Genomic DNA, 17,291 nt, shown 5'->3' with positions numbered 1-17,291 from the left:
CACATCACTTAACAGGCTTTATTTAATTTTTCTTTATAATAAATACTACATGTAATGGTGAAGGCGCAATTCCCCAACTGAAGGCTATAGGTCTTACAGCAATCAGCTAAAACATAATCAAAAACACTACTTATAGAGACAGTGTTTTCTGTTCATGTCAGTGAGTCTACCCCAGAGTTAGAGAAGATCAAAACGTCAATATGAAGTTCTCAGCATGGATCATTATTAGCACAACATTCCACACCAAATCCTTACAAGTGAGCAATGTGGTTCTTTAAGTGAGAATGGCTCCCATAGGCTCATGTAAATTATCTTAACAACTACTTAAATATACCAGACCACATTTTCTCAGGACTTCATAGCTTGAAAAACCTTTTTAAAAATTTTCACTATCTATATTCGGTCCAGCTCTCAAAAGAATCAATAAAAATAGGTCTTAGTTGATCATACAAGAGAATCTTGTCAAGTCTAAAAACTAGCACCATGGATATAAAGATATTTATAGAATTCTGCCTTTAAATCTAACAAACACAGTACAATGCACAGCAGAAGATGGAGTAAGGATGGAGATGATAACAAAAGGTAGTAATTGTAATACCCTATTTACTGAGTAACTCTTTCCCACACTAGCAGGTTGTTACTCTAGTCCTTACAGAAGTTTAAGTAACTTGCCCAAGGTATTTTACCATTGGTATTTTGAACTAGAGATTCTATTCTATCTCAGGACAAAAGGATGAACACAAATGATAATTTACAATAAAGGCACAAACTTTCACATTTTAAAAGGTATAATGCTGGGACTTCAGAATGAGAAAACACAATCAGACTGAGACAGAAAATCAAGAAGGGTCCATCTGGCTGGCTGAGAAGGATTTCCACCCTTTCTACACTATACTAATAGAACACCAAGCAGCCAGGTGAGGTAGGAAATATTTACACCATTAATACTCAGAAACACTCTGTGTAATGAACCTCAGAGAAGAACTCTGCCTCTGTGCATAATAGCTAAGCTTGCTGATTGAAAATCTTTAACAACAAGGAATTTTTTAAGTGGAAGATGTTTTTTGAAACTTTAGTTTCGTCTACTCATTTTACCACATTAATGCTGTCTTTTATTTGTTTGTTTTGGCAACTCTTTTCAATAGACTCTTTCTAATGTGGCAACCATGTAGCTCTGGAAATGTTTGAACCTCCTCCCTCCCATCCTATCTTCCCCCTTAACTTATAAAATCTAGACACAAGACATGAAAAGGTTACATCACTAATCCAAATTAGTGGATTAAAATTAAAACAAAAGAGAATCAGGAATTCTAAAAAAACACTTAAAATACTGACTTTCATGAAACATCCAATTTTACCCATTTAAAATTCCTTAAAACTGGTTAACAACAATAGCAACAACAACAGCCTTCATAACGTCACTCAAGACTGGGCACAGAATGACACAAATGGAAGGGGCATCTGGGAACAGCAAGCAAGGGAGTGGAACAGGACTTAAACAAAACTGGCCCAGTACAGGGGACTAAAAACTAAGTTAGAAACTTCTAGTTAAAGAATATAGATCGGATGTGTGCAGTTACTTCATGCTTCTCCAATTTTATATCTAAAACAAGAGAAAAGAAAAAAATACAAGAGCACAAACCCACAAGAAACAGAAACAGGAGCTTAGGAGTTAGACAGCAAGGCAAGTGGTATTGACTACAGCAGGCAACTAGAAGCTGTTGCTGTTGCTGGCTAGCTTAAGCAGCAAGCCAGGCACCTTGGATACATGCTTATTTACATTTTAGCAAGAAGTGAAGTCCAGGGCTGGTGTGTATGTGGGGGAGGGGGGAAAAGAAAGGGGGAAGACAGGGAAAGAGAGAGGAGAGAGAGAAGAGAGGGGAGAGGAGGGAGGGAGAGAGGAAGGGAAGGAGAGAGGGAAAGAGATAAGAGAGAGAAGGCGGGGAGAGAGAAACAGAAGAAACATTGTAGGAAGTGCTTGTAGAGAACACTGAATAGAAAGAGCTCCCCTTGGCTCAAACTAGAACAGTTTAATCACCAAAACAGGTAACTGTACTGAGTTAGAACCAAAGAATAAAAAGATAAATACCTCCAGGTTCACACTGATCAATGATAACTGTGCAAGGAAAGGGGCAATTCCTCCTCACAGAAGAACAGTGGGAAGTTACTAAAGGTCTAGCAGTGATGACTGCTGTCTAAACATCCACAGACAGATGCTAAAATTAATGAGTAAAAATTCAACAAAGGGGCCAATGAGATGGTTCAGTGGTTATGAACATTGGCTGTTCTTATAGGGTACCCTCTTCTGACCGGCAAGAGCACCAGGAACATTTGTTGTGCACAGAATACATGCAGGCAAAACGCTCACATTAAATAAGTAAATCTTAAAAAAAAAAAAAAAAAGGTGGTCTCATCTCATAAAAATTAACAAAGCAGCAGCTACCTGTGTGGTCTAGGACATCTGGGGAACTGTTAGGGGACAGTAGGAAAGAAGATCACCTTACTTGTGGAGCCCACCTGGTTCAAGTGACCAGAGAGACAGCAGCATTATCCTCCTCCCTTTTTTGAATGCACAAAGGACACACACAGCATGTCTGTGATATCCTTCTACTTGATACACAAGTTCAGTCTACTGATGAAAAAGTGCCAGACAAAGCCAGACGAAGGCTAGTCCACAAAATAACTGACTACATTCTTCAATGAGTAAGGTTATGAAAAAGGAAGTAAATCTGAAAATTGCCACAAATAAAGAAGACTAAAGAGACACACAACTAAACACATTGTGGATTCTGAGGCTGATCTCAGAAAAATAAAAAAAAAGGACATCAGCGGAAGTCTGGTAAAAATTTGAATTATTTCTCCACTTTGGCAACTCATTTGTACTAAGGTTGATTCAGACTTGAGGACTGTTTTACAATCATGGAAATGCTAAGAGAAAAAGTTAGAGGAAAGGTACACATGAACTTTGTATTCTTTCCACAATTCTTCCATAAAAACCTTTAAAAAGAGGAGACTTGGAAACTGGACATTTCAGATACCCAGGAAAACTGACAGCAATCTAAGAGGCAGCTAGAACTCCCAGGTTTCCTCTTCTCCATAACTCTCCCTGACATAAGAACAATCTTCGAAAAGTATAGCCAGGTATATATGAAGGATATATGCAGCATTCTGAAAACTGGAAAACTAAATTAAATCGTATCTGCATACTCTATGATAAGATTCATAGGACCTCCCTATTTCCTGTTAATAAGATTGGCAAAAAAAAAAAGTATTTTCTGTGCAATTCATCAGTACAAAAGAAAACAATATGTTCTTAGATGTTATGGTCTAAAGCAGGGGTTCTCAACCTTCCTAATGCTACTGACCTTTAATACTATTCCTCAGGTTGTAGTAACTCCAACCATAAAATTATTTTGTTGCTACTTTATAACTATAATTTTGCTACTGTTATGAATCATAATGTAAATATCTGAGATGCAGGATACCTGGCATGCAATCCCCAGAGGAGTTGCAACCACAGGTTGAGAACCCGTGGTCTAAGAGTCTCCCAAGCCACCATCTCACATAGCACCAATTTATACCCTGAACTCTAATCACTAATATGACAGTGTTTAGAGATGAGGCCTTTGGAAGTTTATTAGCTCACAGGGGCACAGGCCTCATTAAAGAGAAAATATCTTTACAAAAGACATCCCAGAGACATACCTCATTCTTATCCACTATGAGACACAGTGAGTAAAAAACACTGTTTCTGAGCAAGGAAACACCTTTATCTTGGACTTCTTTGCCTCCAAATCTTTGAGAAGTAAATTTCTGTCCTTTATAAACCACCTAGCTTATTGTATTTGCTGCAGCAGCCCTAATAGACAAAGCTATTGGGACTTTGTTAGGAAACTATCGAGACATGTCACCATACAGAGAAAGCATAAACACAGGCTGATAGATAGTGTTTGCATTCTGTATAGACCCCCAAAGACCTTAGAAGGAAAGCAACTGTAGGAAAGTCAAAACCCAATACAAGCAAACAAATTAACTCAGAAGAAAATAAGTATGCAGAGAAAAAAAACTACCAGCATTTCCAAGAGTGATAAGACATTTCACACATAAAACATATACATGGCATAAATTTTAAACATTTGGAGGGTATGTAACTTGGAAATAATACAGCAAAACTAAAACAGAAACAAAAAAGATTTTCCCTTTTATTTTAGAGACTGCTTAGCTGGGCAGAAAATTATCACCCAGAAAAAATTTGAAGAAATTCCTCTTGTGATGTTGCTGAACACAGCAGCACCCCACCTTGCTCTGGCCACCCCTTCTCCCATACCTGGAGGATCCTTGGAACTCCAAATGGTCTCCATTACATTGCCTATTTTACTTGCAGTGCTAGGTTCTAGCCAGTCCTGCTCACTTTGCAATTTATCTCACAGTCCTGGAAACTTTCCTTAAGTTACTTAACTTCTTTGACTTCCTTCCTTCATATCATTTGTTCTCTCTCTTGAGTTCTAACTATGCAGCCCTTGGCTCTATTGACTTGTTCTAAGTGTGTGTGTGTGTGTGTGTGGGGAGTGGGAAGAGGGGAGGTTGTTTCTCATCTACTTTTTCTTTTCCAAGTTTTTCTTTCAATTCTTCCACTAATGTTTGTTTGTTTGAGACAGGTTCTTACCCAGACCAAAGCCAGCCTGGAACTTGCTATCTATGTAAATCAGGCTGGCCTCCAGTTCACAGAAAAGCTGGAGCATGAACATGTTCTGCTGGAGGAGGTAAAGTTTCTTACAATGACAAAAATGCTAGGTATGACTGTAAGAGGAAATGTGTACACTCTATAATAGAGTCTTTACAATAACTACGGTTTCTCAACACTGGTCCTACTGACAAAGTTACAGGAATTTGGTTGGTTTGGTTTTGTTTTCCTTTTTTTTGTTGTTCAGAGACAGGGTCTGTCCATGTACTTGTGACTGTCCTAGAACCCTCTACATAGACTAACTCACAGAAACACACCTGACTCTGCCTCCCAGAATGTTGGGATTAAAAAAATGTGCTACCACGCCTGATTTACAGGAGTTCTTTGTTAAGGGGGCTGTTCTGGCCCTAGAAAGACATTTGACAGCATACCTGATTTCTACCCACTAGATGTCAGCAGCACATCCTCTGCTCTTTTCTGACCCCCTCCCCTCCCCACACCCTCTGTCATCCATTAACGACCTCTGCTAAACTGATAATTTAGAAAAAAAAATTGAAAAATAAGAACTCAACCTAATTGTGGTGAAGGACACTTTTTAATGTCAGCACTTGGGAGGCAAAGATGGGTCTCCACCACTAAAACTTTTACAGAATACTACTAAAATTCTAGTTTAAAATATGGAGGTAATTATCTGCTTTCAGAGATAATACGCAGAAACTTTTAAGCACCTAAGTCATATTCTTATCTGCTTAGAAGGTAACTCTAATAAGTTATAGTGAGGATGGCTAGGGTCAGCCAGCCTGGAAGCAGAGCAACCATTTAGAAGGATATTTGAGTGATAAAATAATTACAGAGGCAGAGCTACAAAATGGTAACCATACAAGAGACATTTCCTACATGAAGAACTATACTTAAAAAAAAAAAAAAGAGGAAATCAAAACTGAGTTCTGGCTTAAGCAAATAAACAATTGAATTAGAAGCAGAGAATCGATGAGCCACCTACAATGTGTAAATGACAACCAAGAGCTAAAGCTGCACAACTGTGCTTACTCAAGACAAACAGAACAGGAAGGCAGGAGAAACAAAAACTACCATCATAAAATGTGACAGTGCAGTACGACATCAATAACTACCTAAAAACAACAAAACTGCAAAGCTCCAGTCAAACAGACCAATCATTCAAACACAGAAATGTCAACTACCAGTGCCAAAGGATCCTCTCCTGCTCCTGCATGTCCACTGTTTTCTCCACAGAACTGGAGTCATATACAGTCTGTATTCAGTCTCCTTTCACTGCATTAAACGATGAGTTTCAGAATGAGCCAACCTTTATTAACAGGCCAGTTTAAGACACTGATGGGTATTATCTGGGAAGCCTCTCACAGGCAAGATTCGATGCTGTGCAATCAACAAAGTAAAAAATGACCAATGTGGCACAGCAGCAATTCCAAGTAGTTTAACAAGGAGAGATAAAATTAAAAGAATACTCATTTGATATGGTCTTTAGTAGATAGTGATGAAAAGATTTCTTCTACAAGAAATAAGGCAACAAAGAAACCAATAGTCACTGAGATCTCTCCTACACGGTTGTGAGGTTGCTGCCCTCAAATGAGTTAATACACACAAAGCTTATGTAACTGCATCTGGTATCTCAATAAATATCAGTTATTATTATCATCAGTAGATGCCCAAACCCATATCCAAATCCAAGGAGTAGTGACAGCATGGGAAAAAAATCAAGGTATGCAACTTACATGTCCATTTATTTTTTTCTTTTTCTAAATACATATGCTCTATGTGCTATAGAAGTATCATTTTAAAAACTTCAGTGCCAGGCATGACAGCACACAGAGGCAGGATAAGCTCTGTGAGTTCAAGGGTATTCTGGTCTATATAGGGAGTTCCAGGTCAGCCAGGACTGCATAGGGAGACTCTGTCTTGAGAAGCAAAACCTACCAAAACATTAATAAATATGTTCCTTACTGTTCAAATTCGACACATGGGTGTCTATTCTGACTTTCTCCTACACAGCAGAGTACTCATATATGCTATGACCCAAATCCTTATAAGGAAACAGAAACAACCACCAGACAATAATTAAAACTGGAGGTACTAAAGGCAAGCAATCTCAATATTAAAATCAATATTCCACAATTAAAAGTCACATGGCAGAGTAAAACAGTGATGCTCTCCTTAATGAACACCGCCCTCTCCTTTTGCTCTTTTTGGGGTACAATTTTGGAGTACTAGAATGCTTGAATGTGTCCAAATGAACAAGCAAGAAGCAGTTGAAGAGCTAAGGACTGCAGACTCCAGAACAGAAAGGGTGAGCTCTGCTGTCCCTCTATCTTTTCCATGAGAAATGCTCTCCAACAGAGATGCTGACCATTGACAGCTATCCAAAGATGACACTAGAGATCTAGATTTATCTCAATTCAAAAACTTAAAATAACAGAGCTCTCTAAGAAGAAAAAGCTGTTATCAGGGCAAGTCATGGATGTGGAAACAGCTTGCCAATTATGCTGTGGAAAATCTCTAAGCAGAGGACAGCCAGTTAGAATTCAACACCTCCTTCCATCATTAAAACCATACAAATGACTATTTACTAATCTACGCTCCAGCAAAAACACTCCCCTAGACTTGTAATATATATAGAAAAACAAAAGTGAAAAACGCCACCTCTGCTGTTAAAGAATTCGCAATGGACATCATAAATGTGTACTGTAGTCGCGAACCACAACAGATTTCCAAAACACTGTTTATGAACTGCTAAGTGACCTCTACTCTGATGCTAAAGCCTTCTATGGAGAAATTCCTTAGGTTAAAATGTTCAAGATTCGTTAAAATAAAGTAGGTTTAGGGACTGTGTACAGGGGATTTGAACAGGTGAAGTAAGAAGGAAAGAGGGACAGCACAATAAAGCAACCTGGAGAGAAACCTGTCTGTCTACATTAAAAACTTGTTCCATGGGAAGAGAGATAAGCTAGGAAAGGGCAGGTTGTGGCCAGAAGCAAGTGTACTGTGCTTTGAATAGCAGGCTGCACACAGCCTACACAGCAGCCATTCAACACTGCTGCCACCACTGAAAACTGTGTCCTAATAATGAAATTCCCATATCAACCATGCTCATGTATAACAGAAAGCTATTCTTTTAATTTTTAAATCCAGCAATTTAAAAATCACTCCTAACTCAAACAGAAACAGGCTGGGAGTTAGGCTACAGTTTGTCAATCTGAACACTAAGATGCGGCCTCTAGCATTTCTCCAAATTTGTCCTGGAGTTTCAGGACCAAAATAATCTTAACTTACTTAACAACTGTGTGAATTCACACATAGAATTGAAAGCCACATCTATAAAGGTCAGAACTTCTCTGAAGCAAAACGAAGTTCTCTAGGGTTGTTACTACAGCCCACTGGAATAGGCACAGGAAAGCTTTTAATTCTGCACTTTATTTTCACTTACTAAATACGAGTACCTGAAGAAATAGAAACTATTCTTAGAGCTCCAAGGTAACATGGACTGAACTTAAGAGGATGAAAAGAACCTGATGGAGGACCCACGCTCTAGTCCCCACCTGTGAGCCCTAATTTGAACAAGCCACTTTCAACTTGAGAGCTGCACTTCGAACCCGTGAGAAGTGAAGTGATTTAAATTACTAGCTGATCACCTTGACTTTCCCTCGGATCTAGCACTGTATGATTCAAATACTCTTTGATAACAATGGAAATAAAACTGATTACTAAAAACACAAACAAGAGAAAGGCTTTGAGTATATGAATGGGCTGGCAGGCCTTGTTTCGAAGTATCTAATGCTACATCAAACTAAAGGAAGAGAAGGGGAGAAAGCCCACATATTTGGTTTAAGAGATCACTGGCTTCCCTTTGGAACACAGTCCTGGTAATTCAGAAGCAAATATGGAAGTAGAAGCAACCTTGTGAATGAAGAATGTGAACAGCTGTCAAATTAAAAAACAAAACAAAACAAAACAAAAAAACATTAGCTAGCTAGCTAAAGAAAAAGTCTGCATTTCAAGAGCAGTACTGTGCATGTCCCAGGAAGCAGGAACTGTGGATAAAGTACTGAAAGCCAAGGAACAGGAAATAAAGCATAAAATCCAGAAGGAAAAAAAAAGTTAGGGTCATCTGATAAGGGAGCTCTCCTGAGATAAGGAAGTGTTCAATCGTCCAGGAGGTAAAACTAGCATTGCAATATCAGTTTTTAAGACGACAGGTAAATTCCTGCAAAGCAGGTATGTGCACACCTCTATCAGGACTTCTACAAATCCAATTATTAATATAATATTACTCAGGGTTCTACTTTCTAACTATTTTCTAACTGTTCCATTTTCTAACTGTTGGAAATTAAGGGTTAATTTTGTCTCTTAGATTGGAAACCAGCACCAAAGGAAATGAAGGTTAGTTTTCTCTTAAAACCTACTACTTCCTTCCTTGTTATTTAGTACAAAGTACAAAACCCCTGACTGGACTATAGGAGGACTCATGTTCCCCCCACTTCTCAACCCTTAGTTGTTGAAACTGTTCCAGAGGCAAGATCTTTAATTCATGCTTATCTGCTGAAATGAGAGTTAGTGATGCCTGACAGATAAATACTGGCACACAACTCAGCCTTAAAAAACAAAAAGACAACCCACTGGGTTTGATAGCACACACTTTTAATCCCAGCATTAAAAAGACAGAGGCAGGCAAATCTCTTAAGAATTTCCAGACTAGCTTATCTACAAGTGAGTTCAGTTCCAAGCCAGCCAAGTCTGGACTTCAAAGTCTGCATAGAAAGATCCTACTTCAAAACTGCAAAACAAAACCCTAGAAATCAACTTATTGTTCATCTAACTAAAGATGGAAAATTTTAACTATGCAGGTACAAAACAATAAAGTCATTTTGCATTGTCCCAGGGGTTGTCTGTGTAGCAACAAATTGCTACAATATTTTTAAAAAAGCCATAAATATTTAGGAATTCGAGATGATCACGCATGAATACAAGATCCTACCATGCTAATTTCAACTTAACACTTGGCATCTATTTAAGGTATATGAGACATAAAAGTCCAAAGCATTAAGCCTGACGGTCAGCAGTTAAAAATACATGTTTGAATATGCTGGGGATATTTATAAAGCCAACAGACTATTAATATGTCGAAATCTACTGGCCAGTGCAGGATTCTACCTTTAATTTTCTACTACTGACTGTTCAAGAGAAGCCAAGAAGTCCGGGAGTCTTATGTCACTCGCTTTTAAGAATTTAAGTCACCCAAGTTGGCAACACCAGCAAAAGACCAAAATTCCAAACAAAACAACGTTTCGTCTCTCCATATGGTAAAATTAACTCGGCTATCTCCTACCTTCACGTTCAAGCCCCACTTAACTTTTTCCAACGATCCTGGATAGGCCCCATTTAGACTGGCCAATACTCCTGTTACTACGGAGTAACAGGAGTGTGTGTTTGGGGGGTGAGGGAAGACCGATAAGTCTTTAACAGTTAAGTCTGCCCTCCCACAGACCTCAACTTAGGCGTAGATTTCACAAGCCCTGTAAGCTATACACTGTCAAACCCCAGAAGCAGCACCGTCACCCCGTCCTGCCCACGGGCAACTGTTCCAGAATGTTTTCTTTGAAATGATCTCTAACTCTCTCGGCTCGATGTGTGTGAAGTCTGGACTTCAAAGGCCACTTTCTCTCCGCAGTACTCCCTCGACCCCCGGGAGCAGGACCCGACTCCTCCTGTCCAGTCTTTGAAGCGTTCGACCCTCGCAGCTGGGGGTCTCCCCCGGCTACTTGGTCCCAGGAACCAGCGATCTCCAACTGTCCGCCGCGCCCACCGTCCACCCGGCCGCACGCCTGCTTGGCCTCAGCCTGCCTCCCGCCTCGGGCCTGCTCGACTCCGAGCGGACCGTAGGCTTCGGGCCTAGTCTGGCCCGCCGGCCCCTCACCTCCTTCGGGACCAGTTGGTTCTCCTCGCCGGGCACCATCGCTCAGACTCCGACCGCTCGTCTCCGCCCTGCCTGCGGGGGACGGGTGGAGGTGGCGGCGGCTCTGTGTCTCAGGAGAGAATGGCAGCAGCAGTCATCCTCCCAGCCGCTTGCGCTCCAGCAACTGCGGAGGCCTCCGCTCAGGCCTTAGACACCAGCGCGCAGACACCGACCCAGGGCGCCGCCGCCGCCGCTGCTGCCACCGCCGCCGCCGCCGCCCCTCCCCCGGCCCGCGGCAATCAATGGAAAAATGGCGGCTGCCGCTCTCGCGAGAGTTCGGCGCAGTGGGCGCGCGGCCCGGCGCCCTGGGGCCTGAGGTACGCGGGTGGCCGTCGCGAGCTCTAGATCTTCTCACCTCTTGGTCGGCCCCGGGGTACGCAACGCTACGCTGGTTGAGGGCCGGTGCAAGCGCTTTTCACTACCGGGAAGCGGGTCCTCCCATCCTCCGGCTCCCTCGGTCGGCCGAGGGAGGGACCAGGCCCCTGCGTCACGGACGCGCTCCAGTTCAAAGCCCCCCTTTCAACCCCACAGTCCGACGCTTCCCTCTTCCCAAGAGCGGCCACTGCACCCCTTCTTCAGGTACCTTTGGCCGCTAACTGGTAAACAAAATAGAGAATTCACCTTTCTGGCTTTCCGCCCCCAAGGTACCAGTCCTCGTCACTCAGCTCTTACAGGCCCACTCTCCTTAGGGACCTCGGTGTCTGTCAGCCCCTGAAAGAGCAGTCATTACCCTGAGAGGTACTCTCCTGCACCCTTCTGGGGCTATCATCCTCCTACAGGGTCAGGTCTGAGGGAGCCCCTGAGAGCGGAGCTGAAGTGCTCTTCAACCTATGCTGTCCTTCTGAATGTTTTTGGAGAATTTTAATCTCCCCTGACAGTAAGTACCATGTGTTATACCAAACAAATTTCCTATTAGTCATTTTCCTTAATGGCACTCCTTCCATTATGAAGACCCAGCGAGTCGTCTTTTCATGAAGACTTTTGGCAAACTAGTCCTTTTCCAGCCTGCTGAGCTAATTCCATCGTGCCATGTACCCAACATACACAGCGCCAACTCCTTTACCTGTGCTATTGGCTCTCCAAACTTGTTTCTATTGTACACTCCACACCCAAGAAAAGCTCTCCATACAGTTATGTAAGGTTTATTAGAATTCTGCTATTTGTGGCACTGTAAAACATCTATAAAATCTAAAAATTATAGCAAAGACAGACATTTAAAATAAATGAGATTTTAAGTAGTAATGGTATTAAAAAATCCATTAACTCTACTGAAAATATTTAGTGAACTCACTATGATTGACTAGGTTTCATTAGTCTTTAAAAAGCTAATTCTTTGTGAAACTTATTAAAATATCTGAGTCAGTGTTCAGGTTATTTGTGTGCTTGGCTTTAATAGCTGTCATAAGCTGAAAGAGGTAACCCACAAAGATTTTGATCCTAATGCAAGAAGTGCATTTTCAACTGCTCTTACTAATACAATGCTCGTTTTTTATCTGTTTCAACTTCCAGCCATACAAAGGGTTTTGTTGAAATTCAGCTACTACCTTTCCATCTTTCCTAATGTCAACTAGAATTTTTATGTTTTAACAGATGGGCTGTAGTGGTGGAGGACTTTCCAAGCATGCAGGGGGCTTGGAATTGAATCCCTACTACCTTCTCCCAAAACAAAAACACAAAATAAAAACAAAAATCCAGATAGACTAAAAATTCTTTGAACACACTACTCAGATTTCTGAAAAGGACAAAAAATTCTGCTTTCATGTTTAAGTGTACATATGATGAGTTTGGGAAGGGTGTTTACATTTTTTTTATTTTATCTCTCTCAGAGTGTACATGAAGCACAGTCATGCAGCTCACAGATGCTGGAAGAGGCACTAGGTCCTCTGGAATTGGTGTTATGGGGACTTGTGAGTCACTTGGGTCCTTGGCAAGAGCAACAAGTGCTCTTTAATACTGAGCCATCTCTCCAGCCCCAGTATTTAGATGTTTGAAACTTCTTTCAACATAGAATGTAAGAAATACTACATCAAGATTCTCTTGACTATTGAAATGATGATGCTTTATAAATTTGTTTTAAAGGTGAATAACTCAACTTGCTTCCCCATGGTCCCCCTGGCTAGCACATACATAAGTTTGGACCAAATCACAAAGTGAGAGTATTTCCAAGTCTGTTTCAAGCATGCCACTCCCATTACTGTAGTGCACTGGTTCTGTAGAAGCCTTACTAGAAGTTAGGTGCCATTTTAGTTACCCGTTTTCTCCTTCATGCTTACACTGTTATCTCCAACTCATGACCTCGTTCTTGAAATCCTTTCTGGATCCTTTCATCTTGGTAAAAGTTGATTTAACGGAATAATATAACAAGTATCTTAGGGTTATTATTGCCATGGTGAAGCACCATGACCAAAACCAACTTGGCAGAATAGGGTTTTATTTGGCTTATATTTACACATCCATATCATAGTCCTTCACTGAAAAAAGTCTGGTCAAGAACTCAAACAGGGCAGGAACCCTGAGGTAAGAGCTGATCCATGGAGGAGTGTTGCCTATTGGCTTACACTCATGACTTACTCAACCTGCCTTATAGAACCAAGACTGCCAGTCCAGGAAGGACGCAACTCACAGTAGCTGGGCCTTCCCCCATCAATCACCAATTAAGAAAATACCTTGTATATATAGTCCAATCTTATAGAGGCATTTTTGAAATTGAGGTTCCCTCATTTCAGATGACTCTAGCTTGTGTCAAATTGACATAAAGCTACCAAACACAAATGAGTGAATTGACTTAGCTCATTAACATGAACTAAATCTTAATATACCAAGAAGCAATAAAGTGAAGCAAGAAGAATCCTTGAATTATTACCCACATTGCAGAGTACATACTTGTCACTTAAGAATAGTGAGATGCTATTGTTGATCTACAGACTAAATATTGATAAGGTTTTTTTCTTATTTATTTATTTATTTATTTATTTGAAAGCAGTGCAGTAAAGTTGAGAGGGAGAGTAGAGCAGCACAGAGGGAGAAGAAGGCAATTTTACCGGGAGAGTTTTACAGAGACAGATTGTAGAGAGAACAAACTAGACACAGGTAAAGACAGAACAAGCAAGAGAATAAGGAGCCAGAAGATTAGAAAAGATTTCTAGAGTCAGTTTGCGCTAAGCAGAGCATGTCAGAGGTTGAGAGAAAAGCCAGATTAAAACAGTCAGCATACAGAGGAGTTTGAACCAGAATAGCTGATCAGCTAGCCAGAGCTAAGAAAGAGTGAGCTTAGTCAGCAACACATCTCAGAGGCTGAAAACATTCTAGGCCTACATAAGATGGTATGGCAACTAGAGGTTTCCAGGACTAGGCCTAAGTTAGCAGACAGAGGCAGTAAGACTCCCAGACAACAATTAGAATAAAAGTTATTTTTACATTTGCTGTTCAAAGTGGTTGAAGGAAAATCCAACATAATTAGAGAAGAAGAAAGCCGACCAACACTGCAGAAAGCAGAGGACATTTGACAGAAATGTTGCAGAGGAAAAAGTTGCCTGGATTGTCTCCAGAGGAAACATCACTTCTTTGAGTTCATCTGAATGCCCAGAGAGACTTGGGATACTCTGAAGAAGCTGGAGCCTTAAGCCCAGAGCAAGGAATGACTTGGGATCCTCTGAGACAGTGAGTCTTCACTGAATCACAGCCACCCCAAAATGACAATTTTTATTGTATACACAGACTTTTTCTGCATTAAAAATTGGGAAACTCCATTTCAGATCCCTTAAGACCAAGGAAAGGACTTGGGATAGAAATGTCACTTGAAAAGTCATCACAGTACTACTCGCTGCAATTTTAATCCACCCCCATATTTTCAATTGAAATCTTTACATTTTTCCTCTCAAAAAAGGTTCAAAAATAGCTTTACTACAAGAAAAATTAGCTATGGTGGTGCAAAGGCTTGAGATACAAAAGATGGAGGAAGCAAGAAAACAGAAAATGATAAATTGTGAACCTGTGGTACCTAAAAAACGAGGATCAAGATAGACAGCCCATTGATGATGGGTAAGAAAGCCAGCTCTCTGGCATGGAGCCGGGCATGGAATTCGGGTCCCTAAATGTCTAGTTTATATGTGGATTCACATCTAATTGTACTTTGATAAACAGAAAAGAGGAATAAGATTATTTGAAAGACACTGATTTGTAGGAAAAAGAAAACCCAAAAAACTACTGAAGTAGATCAACTGGTATACTTTAAAGATGTTTTGACATCAGAATGGAAGTCAGGGAATATGTTACATTGGGGAAGAGGTTTTGTCTATATTTCCACAGGTGATGAAAGATTATGGATTGCATCAAATTTGATAAAGATCCAATTCAAGTAAGAAAAGCTTTCACATGAAAGGCAGGATTCAAAGAAGGAAGAGATGCAGACAGACAGAAATGCAGATGATGAATTAAGCAGATCCCCCCTGAAAGGAGACAACTCAACAAACCAGCTGAAGAAGGACAGATTGTTCTTCAGACCTGAAGGTTGGAAAGTCTCGATGCTGAAACAGACATTTTCTGAAGAACAGATGATCAGGACTGCAGTTAGATCATCACATCAATGGCTGAGTGGATCTTCATACAGACATTCAGACTGTTAAATTTGTCGGATTGATAATTGTTTCTATTGTAAAAGTTAAACTCTGTACAACTTTTAGCTTAGACAAAAAGAGGGAAATGTTACAGGATATATGAACCTGTTTCCAGTTAGAGTGTGGCTCAGCCCTTATCATATTCCTTTAATCCTTCTGGCTGGAATACAGACTTAGTACATACCTTTAATCCTAAACAATGAAGGTAAAGTTAGTTTGTAGAAGGAAGCACCCAAAGTTAAGTGTAATTGAGTGGCAAAGTGACAAATCAGAGAAAGATTTGACAGAATAGGATATGCACAACTCTCACGAGAAGAGAGAGGAAAGGGAAGCTACTTAAGGGAGAGACAGACAGTACAGGAATACAGTACAGTCCATGGAGAGCAGTACAGTAGAGTTGGCAGGGAGTGTAGAGCAACACAAGAAGGGAAAGAGAAGGAGGTAGCTTTAATGGGATGGTGGTACAGAGACAGGTTGAAGAGAGAACAAGCTAGACATAGATAAAGACAGAACAAGCCAGAGAATGAGTAGGAGCCAGAGGATTAGAACAGACTGCTAGAGTTAGCTTGAGGCCAAGCAGAGCAATTCAGGAGAAGCCAGGTTGAATAAGTCAGCTTAGGGAGGAGTTTTGAGCCAGAATGGCTGAATTGAACCAGCCAACCAGAACTCGTAAAGAATTAGAAAGGGTGAGCTTATTCAGCAGCAAGTCTCGGAGGCTGAAAACATTCTAGGCCTAGCTCAGATTGTACAGAGGCTGGAAGCTTCCAGGACTAGGTCTAGGTTAGCAGACAGGCAATAAGCCTCCAAGCCAACAATTACAGAGGAGAATAAAAGCTGGCCCTGAACTAATTATGTGGCTGAAGATGAGCTTGAAGGAGGAGGCTGCTCATATAATATCTTTGGTGATAGTTTCCATTTCTTTTCACTTTAAAATGTTCATAGTGTAATGCCACACAAAACAAATGTAAAATTCGCGTAAACCCTGATTAGGGAGGTATTTTTCTAAGGATTTCTACTTGTTATTCCTGAAGAATGTTAAGGTCATGAGGGAAAAATGAAAAACTTAGAAACTGGAGACAGTTGTGATTCATGCCTGTACAGATCTCCGCATGTGGGAGGTAGAGGCAGAAGGATTCATTCAAAGTCAGCCTTTTCTTTAAAGTGTGTTCAAGGCCAGCCATAACTACAGGAAACTTTGTTTAAAAAACAACAGGGGATGGTGGCATGTGCCTTTAGTTCCAGCATTCTGGAGGCAGTGGCTGGAGTGTCTCTGTGAGTTCAAGGACAGCTTGGTTTCCAGCTAGGTCCAGGAGGCCAGTCAGGACTCTATAGAGAGACCCTCTGTCTTATTTCCTTACCTTGAGTCAGTCAGTCTCTCTCTCTGTCTCTCTCTCTCTCTCTGTCTCTCTCTCTCTCTCTCTCTCTCTCTCTCTCTTTTCTTCCCTCCCTCCCTCCCTCCCTCCCTCCCTCCCTCCCTCCCTCCCTCTCTTTCTTTCTTTCTCTCTCTTGTTTTCTCTCTCTCCTTGGGTGAAAATAAAAACGTTGATCACATACCAGAACACACACCAGAGTAGACAGGACATTTAACAACTAGGTGTACTACAGTACTGTTGCTTGTATCCTGCAACAGAAGGGACATTCATGAAAAAAAAAAAACTAGTGAATTTCAGTCCTACTTTCCTTTGATTGATCATTCATTCATTCATTCATTCATTCCTTGGATAATCTTTTAAATCCACTAAATATCTTAACTGCAACGTGGAAATAGTAATAGTCCTATTTTATAAGACTGTAATAAACAATAGAATAACAATCTCAAAGCTACTGTAGTTAAGATTATGAAAAATATCTATCAGGCTGCATCCAAGGAGATCCACATCTATTATTTTTCACTTAATTCTTTCAGTAATTATATTTATGAGTACTAAAAGTTGTCCCACCCTAAGAGTGAGAAAATTAATATAAAATGAAGACAGAGTTTGATATGCTACCTGGTACACAA

The 17,291-nt window shown here is 40.6% G+C and overlaps 1 protein-coding gene across 2 annotated transcripts in view; it reads right to left on the bottom strand.

The window, feature by feature from the left end:
* Usp47 (ubiquitin specific peptidase 47) overlaps positions 1–11,044 on the bottom strand; it is a 91,544-nt gene extending 80,500 nt beyond the window's left edge. The window contains exon 1 of one of the 2 annotated variants that reach the window (XM_028768005.1): positions 10,635–11,044. In XM_028768005.1, the coding sequence (XP_028623838.1) occupies positions 10,635–10,673 (39 nt within the window). In that variant the 5' untranslated portion in view covers positions 10,674–11,044. The remainder of the gene's footprint in view (positions 1–10,634) is intronic. The other variant, XM_028768004.1, reaches the window with a different exon arrangement.
* Positions 11,045–17,291: the final 6,247 nt, after the last annotated feature.

This window comes from Grammomys surdaster, unplaced genomic scaffold, assembly GCF_004785775.1.
Source record: "Grammomys surdaster isolate TR1022 unplaced genomic scaffold, NIH_TR_1.0 184, whole genome shotgun sequence".
NCBI classification, from domain to species: Eukaryota; Metazoa; Chordata; class Mammalia; order Rodentia; family Muridae; genus Grammomys; species Grammomys surdaster.
The sequence above is the reverse complement of the archived record's forward strand: the minus strand, read 5'-3'. Positions and strand labels throughout refer to the sequence as shown.